General features: G+C 36.8%; 3 protein-coding genes and 1 long non-coding RNA gene across 15 annotated transcripts in view; 3 read left to right on the top strand and 1 right to left on the bottom strand.

The window, feature by feature from the left end:
- The window catches only part of LOC125801283 (zinc finger protein 239-like), a 232,390-nt gene extending 221,403 nt beyond the window's left edge, over nt 1-10,987 (top strand). For 2 of the 7 annotated variants that reach the window (XM_049477748.1, XM_049477750.1), the window contains exons 2-3: nt 5,878-5,945; nt 6,976-10,987. In XM_049477748.1, coding sequence (XP_049333705.1) covers nt 7,141-8,253 — 1,113 coding nt within the window. In that variant the 5' untranslated portion in view covers nt 5,878-5,945; nt 6,976-7,140 and the 3' untranslated portion in view covers nt 8,254-10,987. Of the gene's footprint in view, nt 1-1,985; nt 2,051-4,573; nt 5,436-5,471; nt 5,946-6,975 lie in introns of those variants that run through there. The other 5 variants (XM_049477749.1, XM_049477746.1, XM_049477745.1 and 2 more) reach the window with 5 other exon arrangements.
- LOC111196715 (zinc finger protein 484-like) overlaps nt 1-17,325 on the top strand; it is a 353,380-nt gene that overhangs the window by 154,192 nt on the left and 181,863 nt on the right. Inside the window, exon 1 of one of the 6 annotated variants that reach the window (XM_049477425.1) lies at nt 2,003-2,050. The exons of 3 other annotated variants lie outside the window; for them this stretch is intronic. The gene's annotated coding sequence lies outside the window, so the exon portion shown is untranslated. Of the gene's footprint in view, nt 1-2,002; nt 2,051-2,569; nt 2,589-3,734; nt 4,007-17,325 lie in introns of those variants that run through there. 2 more of the 6 variants (XM_049477428.1, XM_049477420.1) reach the window with 2 other exon arrangements.
- Nucleotides 1-17,325, top strand: part of LOC125801418 (zinc finger protein 239-like) — a 203,934-nt gene that overhangs the window by 115,152 nt on the left and 71,457 nt on the right. The window lies entirely within an intron of this gene.
- The window catches only part of LOC125801596 (uncharacterized), a 68,875-nt gene that overhangs the window by 1,422 nt on the left and 50,128 nt on the right, over nt 1-17,325 (bottom strand). The window lies entirely within an intron of this gene.

Raw genomic sequence — 17,325 nt, 5'->3', positions numbered from 1 at the left:
TTTTTTCCCACAACAAACTATTTTAAATTGCCTTATTTATGTAATATTCACAAACTTACTTCTTCATGCTATGGCTTAGCTAATGCTAAGCTAACGATAAGCTAACGCTAAGCTAAAGGCGGGAATACACATTTAACACCTGACGAGAATTATCGTGCCGTTTTAATTCTCACACATCATATTAAGCTATTTTAATATTTTTTTTCCCACAACAAACTATTTTAAATTGCCTTATTTATGTAATATTCACATAAACTTACTTCTTCATGCTATGGCTTAGCTAACGCTAAGCTAACGGCGGGAATACACATTTAACACCTGACGAGAATTATCGTGCCGTTTTAATTCTCACACATCATATTAAGCTATTTTAATTAATTTTTTCCCACAACAAACTATTTTAAATTGCCTTATTTATGTAATATTCACATAAACTTACTTCTTCATGCTATGGCTTAGCTAATGCTAAGCTAACGATAAGCTAACGCTAAGCTAAAGGCGAAAATACACATTTAACACCTGACCAGAATTATCGTGCCGTTTTAATTCTCACACATCATATTAAGCTATTTTAATAAATGTTTTCCCACAACAAACTATTTTAAATTGCCTTATTTATGTAATATTAACATAAACTTACTTCTTCAGGCTATTCAAAATGCACTTGATATTGCCCCCAGTTGCCTAGGTTAATTGTGGGTGCCACAAACTTATATAACTTAACGCTAGCTTAGCGAATTTAGCCAAAGACGGTTCTTTGATTTAGCTTAGATTGGCTTATCAGCCTAGCTCTGGTTAGTGCATTGACTTAATGACCGGACAATGCTTCTACGTTAAAGCTTCGGTTACAGTAAATATTATTTGCATTACGGTCGTTCTCAAAAGTAATTCCAATTCCATTTTAACTATGGCCACTGTTTAGCTATCGTTAGCTAGCTAGCTAGTTAGCTAACTACCTGGGAAGAGAGGCAACGCCAGCAGGTTCAGGTTAAGACCACAGAGCTAAAACAACTAACACTACAAATACATTAACTTATACATATCGTCTTACCTTATAGCTTGGCAGCTGAGTCCGGTCCGGAGCGGAGCTGAGCTGAGCGAGCTGAACTGAATGAGCTGAGCTGAGCTGAGCTACTGCAGCAGCCAAAAAATGTTTAGCGTGTTTTGCCTCGGCATATCAGAGTGGAGTTTATGATGACGTGCGGTCTCAGCAAATCAGAGTGGTGTTGACTGGTTGAAATCAACTTAACAATTTTCCACATAAATTGCATTTCCAAATAAAAATAAAAACATACGTAAATAAATACCTACATTCGTTAATTAATTAAATAGATAAAAAATATAATACTCAAATAAATAATTAGAAATAAAAGATGCTTAATCATAAATAATCTATATTCATAGTGATTAACAATATTGATAACAACAATTTTGACATACATTTAAAAATAAATATATTCTTAAATAATGTTAATTTCCTGCACCTGTATTAGACGTCCCCATGACGTCCAAAAAAGTGACCTAGTCCGACGTTCAAATGTTTAACTGCATATTGACGTCCAAGTGGGGTCATAGTTAGACGTCCAAATAGCGGACCTAGTTTGCACGTCGTGTAGACGTACAGAATTGGTCTTGGACCGACCGACGCAATATAGACATGATCTGCACGTCCATAAGACGTCTAATGTTTAGTGGGCAGTAGCAGTAATGCTAGTAAATCTACTGAATAAAAAACATTAGTTTTAGAAAATAGAAATATAGGGGCATGTTTTCTTTCCTATTTTAGTGAAATACTTTGTTCTACTTTGTAAAATTAAAGGAAAACTCCAGAGAAGTAGTTCTACAGTGTTTTAAATGAGAGTTTTAGCTGTTTAGCTCCATTCAGCTCCATGCATTGAGGACTCCCTCGCGGGCTCCCTCTAGCGGTGATGGGGTATAATGTGATGTAGCGGGGGAGGGGGCGGGGCTCTACATACCCCGGATGAGGCTGAGCTGGGGGGTCTGTAGCTGGAGCGCCGGAGGAAGAGCAGGATCAGCTGAACTACAGAAGGTATGGAGAAGTTTCTCTTTTTCTCTCTTGTTGGAGGTTGTTTGATGTGTTGTAACAGTAAAAAGGTCATTATTTTTCTGTGATTCTATTTTGAACTACAATTCCCTGCACCAACAAGAGAACTGCGTGTTTTTATTAATTGTCCCTCCGCGGCCCCCGTAGCTCCAGAGGAGCTTGAATGCAGCGCAGGAGGTAAACAGAGCTGAGGAGCTCCGTGAAAAAGTGCTGTTTTAAGCAAATATAAGTATTTTTAAGAAAAGTTACTGGCAAAATGAGCTCTTACATCAGTTCTAGTCACTCTTCTGTGCATTTTTAGCGGGCATTAAAGCATATTTTGCTTAATAATTAATTATTTCTGCCCCGGTCGGGTTATCAGCTCTGAGGTACAGCCGTTTCAGCACCAAAGCACTACATGTGACTGAGCCTGAAAATGTGTGCTCATGTGCTGTATTTACTCTTATTTTATAGATGTATAGATGTATATCCAGTTGCAGATGCTTAATAATCGACTGGGATTATTTTTGTTGTGTATGTGCAGGTATGTTGTGGTTCTTTCTCAACGTTTTGTTCTGCTGAACCGACTACTATAGTTTAGATTTTCTGCCTCAACATGAGCCTAAACCCCAGCCTGAACTCCAGCCTGTCTGACCCGATGCATGAACTCGGGTTGGCGAGAATTCCCCCCGCTGTTCTCGGGATCTGTCAGGTTCAGCAGAAGAAAATTTTCTGTGTTTTAATGTAATAAATCACACTGTGATTTTTGTGCTGATCCACCAGTTACAGCTTATCTGCGCGTTTAAAGCTCAACGCATGAATTAATTGATGCGCTGCGCAGGTCAGGCAGAACGTGCGGGATTGAGTCGGTGATATGTAGGAGATGTATATGCAGTTGCAGACACTTAATAATCTGCTGGGTTATTTTTTGGTGTAAACGTGTAGAGAGAATAAAGGCAGGAGGAGAGAATGAGACCTGCCTCTCCGTCTGCTCTTTAACAAGCATACTAGAGCAGCAGACGAGCTGCTACATTTGGCTTGAGAAATATTTGGCATTATGATGTAAAATGCATCAGAATAAGTGGATTTCTAAAAATGTGTCCACAATATCTGACATAAATTTGTTAAAGCTCACCTTCCGCGAAAATCCGATTTTTCTTGTTTTTTGTGGAATACAGTAGGTCTCTCCGAGTTGAATGTGTACACCTGCACATTAAACGGTTTTGCAGCCCCCATTGTCTGCAGGAGCTAAGCAAAGAAATCCCCCCTCCCCCCCTCCGAAAAACGGGTGAATTTTGAATTATCTTTCTGCCTACGTAGGCAGAAACTCACAGACCAGCCCACCTTGGCTCGAGAAACTCCCAGAGGCGGAGCTGAAGCGACGCAACATCACCGCTCATCAGTTAGGAGGTGGGAGGCAGTGAGCGGCAGAGCGGTGGACGGGCGTCGCAGTGATCCTAGCCAATCAGAGGAGAGATATTTGCATGCTGTTTGCATGTATGAATATTCATGAGCAAAGCTGGAATCCGGTCATTTTGGACACACCCCTAAAACAGTCCATTAAAAAAGAGCTATACAGAGACACCTGAGCACTTTTTTTTTACAAAAACGGCTCACGTCATTCATTCATACTAGAGACCACAACTAGACATTTTAAAATGAAAGAAAAAACGACGGAAGGTGACCTTTAAATGACTCTAAACAAGACATCACATATTTCTAAATTACCAATGTTTAAAAATGTAGTAGATCCTGTTAACTAAGTCGTGAGTTTTTAGGAATTTTAATGGTGAATAATGTCTAACTTTTGTCATGTAATAACTAGTTGAAGCATTAATTAAAAATTTTACAGTGTTTCTTACTGTTGTAAGCACAGTTGACTGATGTAAACTAATTGTTAATGTTACCTGTATTTAAAATATTTTGTTACATATACAGATATGCCTAACAACGTGACTTAAGGTTGAACAGATGTAACATTTTAAAGAAAAAATATTTATTTCAGCTGCTGACAGCATGTTTTATACTGTACTATTCCACAATAGTACAATTTATTACTTATTTTATTATCTACATTATTTCATGCATTTATAAGTTTTAAAAAAACTTTAGTTTTAAACACTGGCTGTATTTGGAATGGCATACAACTATACTGCATACTGCACTAGTATGTACTGCATACTACACACTGCCCAGTATGTAGTATTCGGTACTCCAACATTTTTGATTGTAGTACCCTACACGCTCCCGTGACACACCAGTCAATGCTCGGTCAGCACCCCCCCTCCGCCCAACCCAACATCATCGACAATCGCGTTGTTTCACTGTAAACATTGTCATCTGCCCATTGAGGAGACATCGCCCAACCCTAATTACTGTCATTGTTTAAGATGCATGAAATATTTTATAATTTAGTGTAAAGGAAAAGGCTTCGGACATCATTGGTCACATGATCAATGTAGAACGAATCAAGCTTCGGCACCGTGATTCAAACCACTGCATGTTGTTTTTTTGGCACGTTTCTTTCTTTCTTTCTTTCTTTCTTTAAGTTCTCAGTTTCTAGTGAGACCAGAACAGAATTAAGAGTGTCTGAACAGTGGGAAGTCCTTATAAAGGCACTAAACAGGTGGCTGGAAGACCACCAGCGCCCCCCTTTTTATGGAAATATGAAGATGTCCCTGTAGTTTTATCTGTATAGTTTAACTCAGAGACTGTAAAAAAAGATGGAAGCCGTGTCTCCGTTCCCATTCATTCAATGAAAATGAAGCCAAAATCTTCCGCCATGTTGGCGATCCTGACACCCGATTCTGCGCAATAGTGACCAGAGGAGGGAGAAAGACTGTGGATAGCAACCTACTCATTTGAATAACCCCGCCCCTGAGGGCTGCCTCGCGGTCACAGACTGCAGAGCGGGGCGGAGCGGAGCTGACGGTCTGTTATTGGTCCCGCCCATAAGCAGCCCTTTTACAATAACCACACCTTTTTTGAATAGAGCTGAATAACGTTTTAAAAAACGAGTTCTGTGGGGATATAAAATTTTGACAATATAAGCAGAGGTTACTGTTGCATTTAAATAATGGAGGTAGAATAGGCTCTAAGCATCAGCAGCAGTGACATATTTCCGCTTTGGTTTATACCGGCACTCTTACTTCCTGTTTGCATTTTTAGCAGCGAGTACTACAGGATATGTGGAGTTTATAGCGAACGCAAATGCAATATTATATCGGAAGGTAGCCTGTGCTCCTACATGGGGATCTGCCCTATTTTATCCCTATTCTGAAAGCAGCGTGAGATGCATGCTTTATGATGAATTTCACCAGATCAGCGCTCCAGCGCTCAGATAAATACATGGTGGACGGAGCCGGCACTGCCAGGGAGTGTCTCTACAAATGTAAGTAATTTTCTCCTGTATTCCCACTCACCGCTGCGTGTGTTTATCAGACTAGTATGTTTTAGACTCTTTTAAGTTGTTTTCCAGTGTTGTTTTTGCCTGTACGTTATGTAATGTAAGACCTGACCAGGTGAAGCTACCATTAGCTTATCGCGCTAATTTACCGGGTAAGCTAACACGCATCTAGCCGACTTACAGAGTACCAAACGCGGCTGCAGTGCTGAAGAAACCCCGCTAGGAAACTAAGATAACCCGGCCGTCCAGTATTACAAAACCTTTAACTGTTTTAAGTCACTGTTACGTATAAGTTATTTAATGTGTAAATAGTTTAACTGTTAGATTGAGTAACTGTGGATTAACGTGTAACTAAGTGATTTAATGTGTAAATAGTGGAATTAAGCGCTGTTAGCTCTGTTTCTAATTCAGATTATTTTGTTCACAGGGATGAACATGGGCCAGGAAAGATGAACTCCGGTCAGACCGGCTGGAGGCAGCGTTAGCTCCTTTTATGTAGAGTTTTTTTCTGTGAATTTAATAAAGTTTTTTTGCTTGTTGTGTTTTTAGTGTCATTATGCTTATTTTAGTATCACATCTCAACTAGTGGGTATGGGTAAATGTCACAATTATTTGCAAATAAAGAAGTTTTTGAAACATGTTATGTTTCTTATTTATGCAACTAAAAGGCAAAACTGTGTGACACGTAGCTTAGTTTGTTAATTTAGCTTTGATGGCTTACATAAAATATTTGTTATATTATGGTTTCATTACTCATGCATTTCTGTAAAGCAGGTAATCAAAAATAAATTAAATATATAAATAAAACTGACCATACTCGGAGTATGAAGTGAGGGAAAGTGTATAATTAAAGTAAATCAGGAATATTAAAGTTAATCTGTAATATTTGGGTGAGTAAAAAAAATATCTGCCGTTGCTTTAAGATTTATCCTGAGGTAAGTGGTTAATAACTTTAGTTATTAGTAAACAGAGCTCACGAGCACCGCGCGCTAGACGTGATGCGGTATGCTGACTCCAGAGCGTGTCCCGAACGCGCTGCCTCATAATATCCTTTATGGGTGAAAATGCTGCCGAACAAGGGAGTCATTGCCTTTGAAGGCAATGACTACCTAGGCAGCTGTCTTCGGATTGGACCGCATCTTATATCTTAACAAAATGCAATGATGCAAACACTGTATGTAAAATGCCATTGTTTACAATGCACTTATAGCTAACCGGAAATGAAAATGCCGGTATAGATGAAGGCGGAAGTCTTACGTGCATAGAGCCTATTACAGTATACTAGAAAAAAAAAACGTGATTGAGAGTTGTCTGTTTTGCCATTGAAACCCATGGGGATGGGTGGAGTTACACAGCTTTCTGCAGCCGAACAGCAGGGGGCGCCCGACCTGTGGTGGCTTCACTTTTGAGAAATGATGCTCTGTCCAGATATATACAGTCTATGGTTTAACTGATTTAGGCAGTTCTGTTCCGTTAAATGACTTGCTTTTATTTTAATATTCACTGGCATTTTTGTCTTTTCCAGAAATGAAAATATTCTCCTGAAATTCACCACCAACAACCAGGATATTTATCAAAAGATCAAAGTTAAACTGCTGAAAGAGGGGAAGCACAAGCAATCCTGAAGAATCTGGAGAACACACAAAAATAGTTTGCTACATTTAACAGACAAATAAAGCCAAGTCCCGACATGGAGAAACATCAGCACTCTGTCAAGAGTTTTACTAAACAGAGTGATCTCAAAAAACACCAGCGCATTCACACAGGAGAGAAACCATATCACTGCTCAGACTGTGGAAAGAGTTTTACTGAACAGAGTACTCTCAAACTCCACCAGCGCATTCACACAGGAGAGAAACCGTATCACTGCTCAGACTGTGGGGGGAGTTTTAATCGACAGAGTCATTTCCAACAACACCAGCGCATTCACACAGGAGAGAAACCGTATCACTGCTCAGACTGTGGGAAGAATTTTAATCAACAGAGTACTTTCAAAACACATCAGCGCATTCACACAGGAGAGAAACCGTACCACTGCTCAGACTGTGGGAAGAGTTTTAATCAACAGGGTCATCTCAAACTGCACCAGCGCATTCACACAGGAGAGAAACCGTATCACTGCTCAGACTGTGGGAAGATTTTTACTACCCAGAGTGAACTTAAACAACACCAGCGCATTCACACAGGAGAGAAACCATATTACTGCTCAGACTGTGGGAAGAGTTTTAATCAACAGGGTCATCTCAAACTGCACCAGCGCATTCACACAGGAGAGGAACCGTACCACTGCTCAGACTGTGGGAAGAGTTTTAATCAACAGAGTACTCTCCAACAACACCAGCGCATTCACACAGGAGAGAAACCGTATCACTGCTCAGACTGTGGGAAGAGTTTTAATCAACAGAGTAATCTCAAAATACACCAACGCATTCACACAGGAGAGAAACCGTATCACTGCTCAGACTGTGGGAGGAGTTTTAATCAACAGAGCAATCTCAAAATACACCAGCGCATTCACACAGGAGTAAAACCATATTACTGCTCAGACTGTGGGAAGATTTTTACTACCCAGAATGATCTTAAAAAACACCAGCGCATTCACACAGTAGAGAAACCGTATCACTGTTCAGATTGTGAGAAGAGTTTTGCTACACAGAGTCAACTTAAAAATCATCAGCGCATTCACACAGGAGAGAAAACTGTCCCAAATTTGTTCCACGGCAATAAAAATCTTTCAGACAGAACACCTTATCCTACACAAATGTTTCACTCTGTCACTTGGGACACATTCCACCAGAAATAAACATGAACTGAATTTAACAATGGATTTTACAGGTTCAGCAAAAAGAATCTGATCCAGATGATGTTTATTGAAATTAATGTTATGTTTTCTCGTACGTTTGATATTCCAGGACATTCACTCGTTGATGTACTTTTACTCTTTTCTAATATATATTTATATATATATGTAATGCTGAAACTATTTTTCCAGTAAACTTTCATACATTTTAAATTCTAAGCTCTGACTCATTGGTCATCATTTCGTGTTCATAACACTAACTTTACCAAGTGCAGATGCGGTCACTGCACTGCCGTGCCGACTGCAACCGAGTGTATTTGCTGTCAGGAGGCTAACGTGGACCATTTGCTCAGAGATCTTCCCTGCAGAACCCTGAGCAGAACTTTTCAGATGCTTGTCTGAGAGCCAGAATTTTTGGAGGTGTCTATTCTCTCTCTATGTGAGGTCCATGCAGAAACCCTGCAGCCCGTCAACAGCAGGTATTGCCATCCCATAAACTAGCCTGTTTATATACATTTAAATATTTAGCATGTAAAGTCCAGAGTTCATTAAGACTGATTGTTGATAAACCGTTCAGTTTGTAAGTTAAAAGGCTTGCTGGGTAGCTAGCTTTATTTAGCTAGTGTAAGCTAGCATTGGCTAGCTATCTTAAAAAGGCTAGCATTAGCTATTTAGCTCACTAACTTAGCAGGCTAAGTAGCTAATGCTAGCTTTGTTATCTGTTAACTGTCAGCTGTGTGTGGTTTGGCTCATTCCGTGCAGCTCACAGCTGCTGCTTTTATAGTAACTCCAGTCGGACGGTCTGAACATCCCAGCTGTTCAGAGTTAAAATTAAAAAGGAGGAAAAAAGCCTCGGACTTCAGCTTATTTGTCCAGCGAACAACTAAATTAATGCTCTTGACTCAAAAACCCTTTCCTCCATAGTCTTCGTGTAGAAAATGCTCGCTACTAACCCTAGCATTGTGGCTAACCCTATAAAATTATACTACACCCAATATTGCTACACCCAGGGGCAATACAAAGGTGCCCTCTTTGCATCTATTTTTGGTTTGGCTTTTATTATCCATTAAGGAACCAGTGTAGGCTAATAGTTATTTATATGTTAGGTGTTGGAGAACCAACCTCGAGACGTCACTTACAGCGCTGGAACAAGATGGCGCTACACTTACTTAAAAAATGACGTTTAGATTGCTTATTATTTTAACTCAGTTTCACTGACAACTGTTAAACTTATAAAATTTGTTAGAGTAAAAACTCATCTTGCGAATTATATTAAATATTGAAGTGTTTCATGTCCACTTTAATATTAGCTAATGTAGCTAACTAAGACATTCCAAACTGAAAAAAGTAGATAAAGTTAGCTAAAGTAGATAACTAAAATATTCCACACTGAAATAATGTAGTTAACATTAGCTAGCTAGCTAAATCATTCCACACTGAAACATAGTTGACATTACCAAACATTAGCTAACCAAGCTATCTAAAACATTCCACACTGAAATTAAGCAGTTAAAATTACCTAAAGTAGCTAACTCAAACATTCCACACTGAAATAAAGTAGTTAACATTAGCTAACCTAGCTAGCTAAAAGATTCCACACTGAAATAATGTAGTTAACATTAGCTAACCTAGCTAGCTAAAACATCCCACACTGGAAAAAAAAGGGGGTTAAAATTACCTAAAGTACCTAGCTGAAAGAGTACACACTGAAATAAAGTTGTTAATATTAGCTAACCTAGCTAGCTATAAAGATTCCACACTGAAATTATAAGCAGTTAAAATTACCTAAAGTAGCTAACTCAAACATTCCACACTAAAATAAAGTAGTTAACATTAGCTAACCTAGCTAACTCAAACATTCCACACTAAAATAATGTAGTTAACATTAGCTAACCTAGCTAACTAAATCTTTCCACTTTGAAATGAAGTAAACATTGGCTAACCTAGCTAGCTGAAACATTCCACACTGATATATAGTTAATATTAGTTAACCTAGCTAGCTAGATCGTTCCACTTTCAAATAAATTAAACATTAGCTAACCAAGCTAACTAAATCATTCCACACTGAAATAGAGTAGTTAACATTAGCTAACCTAGCTAGCTAAACAATTCCACTCTGAAATAAAATATTTAACATTAGTTAACCTAGCTATCTAAATCTTTACAGTTTGAAATGAAGTAAACATTAGCCAACCTAGCTAGCTAGATCGTTCCACTTTTAAATAAATTAGACATTAGCTAACCTAGCTAGCTAAAACATTCCACACTGAAATAAAGTAGTTAACATTAGCTAACCTAGCTAGCTAAAACATTCCACACTGAAATAAAGTGGTTACATTTAGCTAACCTAGCTAGCTAAAACATTCCACACTGAAATAAAATATTTTCTAAGAACATCTCAGTAAGACAGGTTATTGTTAGTTGTTGAGGTTGTCTGTCAGTTTAAAGTATAGTTTGCTAGCAATCATTTTCTGATTATCACCACTTAGTATCTGCAGGTCCCCATTAACAATTAATTAAATTAATAAGTAATACCAACAAATTGCACTTCTTACTAGTTGTTTCTAAGATGATTTCTGCTCGCATTGCAGTCCTTATTAATTACTTTATTACTTAATTGTTTTAAGACATATTAAAAACAAGTTCATACATTTTTACCCCCAGTTACAATGACTAGTATGAAGTCCTTTTTCATGAAGCAATGTTTACCCAGCTATTAAAACACTCACTGATGTTATTCGCTCCTGCACAGTCACAAAGCCTTTTGCAGATCTGATCTGAGAAGCTTTGTCTCAATGCTTGATGGACAGACTATGTTTGCTGCCTTGTCCACATTTTTTTATCTTTCAGGCATGTTGCATGTCCTGTAAATGTCAGTGTTGGCATTTATGTATGCTTTCCAGTGTTGGGAAGTAACGGATTACATGTAACGGCGTTACGTAATCAGATTACAAATTATAGGTAACTGTAATCCGTTACAGTTACTGCTTCAGTAAGTGTCTTATTTCCATGATAGTTAGCTAAATATTTAATTAATCCAGCATGCGCTCTCCGTTTTACTACTAATCAATGCGCGTAGCCTGACCCCTTCATCCGAGCGCAGAGAAGGGGCTAGGCAGCCATGGCCCCGCCCCCGGAGTGAAAAGCATGAGTCTTATTGGTTAGATTGTCCTAAGACTTTTCTAATAGACTCATTACTACACCCTTCTCAAAATCAGGAGAAGGGTCCGCGGACACGTGAGCAGAAGACATTTTAAAGAGCTTTGATTGGTCAGTACCGCTGTCAATCATACAGTCCTACAGCAACGAAAAACACAGGCTAATGCTTTGAATTAGTTGCTGTTTTTTTGTTAATCTATAAAATAAATGCTTACACTTGCAATAATTATATACATCCTGATAAAAAAATAAGTAATTATTTACATGCACATTTGGTCAGCCCTTAGAGGCCTTACTGCACACCACTGATATGTATATTGAATATGAATTATTCAATATATATGAATTATTGTCCAATAAATTATAATTCAATAATTTAAAATCACTGATTGTCTCCAATAATGTTTTTGTAATTTTTAAACAAATATATTTTTATTAAATATTGGCCTGGAGTTCTAAGACAGCAATGGTCCTCCAACTAAAAAATATTCTTAAGAGGCATTTAGTATTTACAGCATCTGTTACCGACTGACGTTCATTACAGAGAGCTGCGTCAGTTTAGTGCACTAATTTAAGAAGAAAAGATAGAACCCAATAGGCATATGTATAGCCATACACCTTATATAAAGTTCTTAATACCAATACAGAAATGAAGAAATGTATTGTGTGTAAAGGATGATTTACACTTCTTACATAGGTATAGGCTTCATCAATGTATTTAAAGTAAAAAAAAAAAGTATTTATTGATTTTAATAGTTCCTAGAATTTTTTTTGTTACAGATGTACTGAGCCATGAGACTGCAAAAATGTATATAAAAAACTGTATGCTAGAACTGCATCATTTTTAATTTCTGCCTTTTTGTTCAGCACAAACTAAAACTGGCCTAATGAAAATACTACAATTGTAATTTTAAACTAGCAAAATTACACTGAATAATAATGAGTAATTCATTATTCCACTAATTTTCTGTTGTGTTTTTTATGTTTTAGTTGAGTGCAACTCAATTAAAAACAACAAAAGATGGGTCTGTGCCGGTGAAGGAGGTCTCGCTGGAGTGTGCAGACGAACAGTTTGAGGTCACTCTGTGGAGGGAGTCGGCCACAGAGAGAATCCGACTGGGTCAACAAATTATCCTCAGGCACCTTAAGATGAAGGTGCAGGAGGGTAAATTTAACTCAACCTCCCAAACTACAGTCAAGGTAATTTTTATATTATTATTGTTGTTCTTGTCATTATTATTAACTATATATACATATACAAACACAGACATGTACTGTGTTTTTGTTGTGTAGAAGGGCACATTATTATTATTATTATTATTATTATTATTATTATTATTATTATTATTATTATTACTATTATTTGCGGGTAGCACCTTTCGCATAGAAGCATTGTAAGTGTAAAAGAGCCTGAGTTAAAGTTAATTCAGTTTCAGAATTTCAATTAAACCATGGTAAATAAAAGTTTAATTTTTTACAAGGGCCTCGGAGCGGGTATGATATTGGGGGTGGGGTGGGGTGGGGGGGGGGGTTGGGGCACATTTGCTTATATATAATTAAATAATTTATGCACTTTTTAATATGCCATACCATATGTCTGTCTCTTTTAAAGAGCATAATATTAAGTATTTAAGCATGAAAGCAGGTATTTGTAATGTGTCACAGCGTCCTGAATCATTACTACATCTCTGCTGTTTGTAACAAATCAAACCACATTTACATATTTAGTGAGTGACTCCTTAGAGCAGTGGAAACATGGGCCGGTTCTTAAAAGGTTCCCTGGAACCGACTCCGGCACCAGCACTATTTTGGTGGAAAAGAGGTATAAGAAGAGCCGGCTCTTTCGGCTTGCAAGTAGCTCCTTATATTTTTTGGTTGCTTAATTCAATTTATTACCAAATTATGTGTACAATGAATTAATAGAGTTGAAACATACATTATATAAAATATATATTATTTATATGGCTTTATTTTTATAAAAAATAAATAATGAAATACAAAAACAAAGGCCCATCTCAAGTAAACAAACAGGTCCAATGTAAATGTGTATACTATTTTCAAATGTGCAACTCTATACAGTGAAATAAACAGCACTGAACACCATCAACAAAGTGTCACTCAACAAAATAAAAAATAATTGTGCAAATAAAAAAAAACAAGCATCCAGGTGATGTTTTTTGAAAACTTTAGCAAAGATTGACATAAAAAGGAGCTCATGTTTGAGGGTTTGATTGGTTTCTGTTATGATCTGCCCTGTTGTGGAAGAAGGAGCTGATGTTGCTACAAAACACAGTTTATGTGAGGTCACATGTGTAAGGTGTGGGTAGATTGAGCACTTCCCTTCAATGTTGAATTATCTTTTTGTCAATCAGAATGTGAATCATCTTTTTTATGTTCCATTGTATCTTAATTCTGGCAAGACTTTTCTTCTTTCTTTTTAAAGAAAACTAAAATCTCTGTTTTTTTTCATACACTGATCTTGATTTTAAGTATATTATTAATATTATTATTATTTTATTGAGTAAATACTACTATCATCATTGTAAATACTTGATTTGATATCTTCTTACTGGAATTTATTCCTCTTTTAAAAATCTTTTAGATATTCCTAAGAATAAGAAATGCCTAAAAACTGTAAGAGTTTATGAGGAGCTTTCACTGTTGCCTCTTGTTAGTATTTCACTATTTCTATCATTAGTTTTCTTCCTTAATGTATATTTTTATGCTGTCTTCTACTGTGGTTTATATGTATCATCGTAAAACTTTAATTTATACGTTTATATTTATATATATATATTGGCTCACTCTCTGAAGTCAGCGCATGTCGTTTATTTGAAAGAGCCGGCTAAGAGTCTGACCCATCACTACTAATAACTACAGTGCCGTAGTTTAACACTTTATTGTTGTGCTGTTGTACCAGAAAAGAATGTAGACTGTTAAAACTTACTCCTATCAGCATGTTCTGTGTTACAGGAACCAGAGTCACTGAAGATCACAGTGGAGATGGAGATCATGGGAATCTCCACAAAAGGCGATGAGACTGTTCTCCTCAGTGACACCATGGAGGAGTTCAGCGTTCCCGCCACTGTGTGGAGTGGTGTAGCTGTTGTGAGGGAAGGGGAGGTCATTTTAAACATTGAAAGCCCACTTTTTAATGAACCATAATGTGGTAATTCGACAAGTTTTTGTGTTCAGATTGTAATATTTCTTAGCATGTTCTTTTTTTTTTTTTTCTTTTTTTTTGTAATGTGTTTGTGTTTTTGATTGTTTATGTGTGTGTTTAACTAATTCAAAATAAAATGTGTTTAATTGTTTTTATACCTGTCTTTTGAATTTAAACACATTCAATTAAGCTTACTATCCTTTCCTGCTAAAACAAATATTCTATGGTTTTTATATTTTTCTGCTGGTTTTGTGGTGTTTTGCAGTGTTTTTCTAAAGGTTTTTATCAAAATGTAAAAGTCTATTTAAGCCCTTTTAAACCCTATGAAAGTATTTTTTTATAATTGGCATTTTTCAGAAAGACATGTGCTTGTGGTTTATGATCATAACTGTTTCTGCGTTTAAGAGTTTACACTGCTGGACTGAAGCTATACTAAACCATAAAGAGGCATATCTGTGCTGCACCAGCATTTATTCAATGGTATTTGGATATTAGCATTTAACCAAAAGTTTTAGAACACAGCTCAATCAGCCAAAAGTATTGGCATTCCACCATTTAGCCACAGGCAGTAGCTTTTATACTGTTTGTAACAAAACAAACGATAGTGTGATATAAATTTCGTCCAACACTGTATTGGATGATTTACACTTATGTATGTACAGGCTCACAAATCTATTTCTTTATTTTAATAGTTCCTATAAATGTTTTGTTACAGATGCACACAGCAATGAGACGATATAAATAATAGTTTATGCTAGACGTTCATTATCTTTAATGTCTGATTTGTAAACCACATTATCACATGCACTGTATAAAACTATTCGCCATTCCCTGGCTCTTAAAAGTTTTTATTAAGGACGCAGACGGCGCGGTCGGTGCGGGAATTTTTTTATTTTTTCTCCCCTGCCTTCATCTTCAGGTGGGTCAGAATCAATGACTTCCCAGAGCAGATTTATTCTTTGTCTGATTTCTACCTCAGAAGAGTGTCAGACTGTTTATAAACAAATACTCAGCACAGAATTTCAGATTACCACACAGCATTTTCTATCCAATAAGTAATCACTTAGGAATGTGTCTGATTGACATCCCAAAAACCGCACCGTCCACCAACTGTTGGTCCTCTGCCCGGGGCACCAGGAGTTTGGTGATGCATTTCACCCGGATGGGAGACTCCTTTTAGTAGAGAGTCGTCGACTGTGAAAACATTCTCTGTAAACAAAAGAGCACAACGGACTAAATATAAAATATTTGTTATGTTTCACCTAATTTATTGTATTACCCATGATTCAACTGTTCATATGCAAATATTTTATTTGTTGATTGGTTGGGAGAATAAACCATAATATTAAACTGTTTTGGGTTTTGTGGGGCTATTGTGCTGTTATTGTTCTGTATATGTAACGCTTGGTACTATTTAAATAATATGAAAATATATAAAAATATATCTTTTTTAATTGCTTGGTAGAGATGCGTGGTGTTGTTTCCACCCAGACACTTTAAAATGGGGACACAAGTGCTGCTAAGTAGGAAAATATCTATTTTAATTATTTTCATATATATTTTTTTTTTGTTATGTAATATTTAATCAGTGCTAAGTGTTACACAACAGAACAATAACAGCAAAATAGCCCCACATAGTCCAAAAACAGTTTAATAATATATAGTTTAATAAAATATTAGAATATGAACCGTTAAATCATGGGTAATACAATAAATTAAGTGAAACATAATGAATTAAACAGTATAAACATGTTATTTTGTATGTTTGTGCTCTTTTCTTTACACAGAATGTTTTCACGTTAGTTTATTTGACTAAATTGGAATTAAAATATTTTTTACTGATGAAGCAATGGAGCAAATTTGGTTGAATTCTAAAGCCCAAAACCTTGGCTAAATTGTGGAATACAAATACTTTGGCTGAGAAGTAGTCCAAAAACTTTTGGTTAAATGGTAAAATTCAAAAACTTTTGGGTAAATGCTGAAAACCAAAGACTTTTGGGTAAATGCTTACGTGCAGTATCTCTCTCTCTCTCTATCTCTCGCTCTCTCTCTCTCAGGTGAGCCATGGGAGAGAGTTGTGGGTGGAGACTACAAAAGGACCTGAACCAAGATGGCCGACAGAGAGAGAGAACCATGGGGTATGCTTTAAGGCCAATGCGCTCTTGTAGCCTAATTTTATTGTATTACTTCTCTGATGTGGTTAACTTAATCCCTCTTTTTGGCTAAAAGACAACTCACTGGTTTGGCTGTACCACCTGGGTATGCAAACAGGTAAAATAGGTGCACCTGTACATTTTTACATCATGTAGGAGTTGTTTGTATCGGTCCCTAGGTAAGAGGGCGGGTGCTACCCCTTGTATTTAGGTTATTAGTTAGGGAGTATATTTTCTTTATATTCTTTTTGTACTTAATTTGGCTTTAGGTAGTTTAATATGGTTATGTTTTGTTGTGTTCTTTTCTGTAGCACCGTCCATAGTTTACATTTCCCAGAGTGGTACTTTCTTTGTTGTTTTATACAGCATATGTAAATAATGTAAATACTGCCATGGTTTGTTGTATGTGCAAATGAGTGGTGGGAAGCTAAAATTAAATCAGATTTTTGTACCGCTATTTACTGCCTGTTCTCCTCTTTCTTACTTAAACTCTGCTGGCTCTTTGACTTAGGATAGCCATGTGTTATGTTCTCCATATTTTTCTTCCTAGACACATGTGGAGGATTTTAACACTTAAATCTAAAAATGTTTGGTTAAATG

The sequence above is a fragment of the Astyanax mexicanus genome, chromosome 4, assembly GCF_023375975.1.
Source record: "Astyanax mexicanus isolate ESR-SI-001 chromosome 4, AstMex3_surface, whole genome shotgun sequence".
Lineage (NCBI taxonomy): Eukaryota > Metazoa > Chordata > Actinopteri > Characiformes > Acestrorhamphidae > Astyanax > Astyanax mexicanus.
This window is presented reverse-complemented; position numbering and strand designations above follow the sequence as displayed.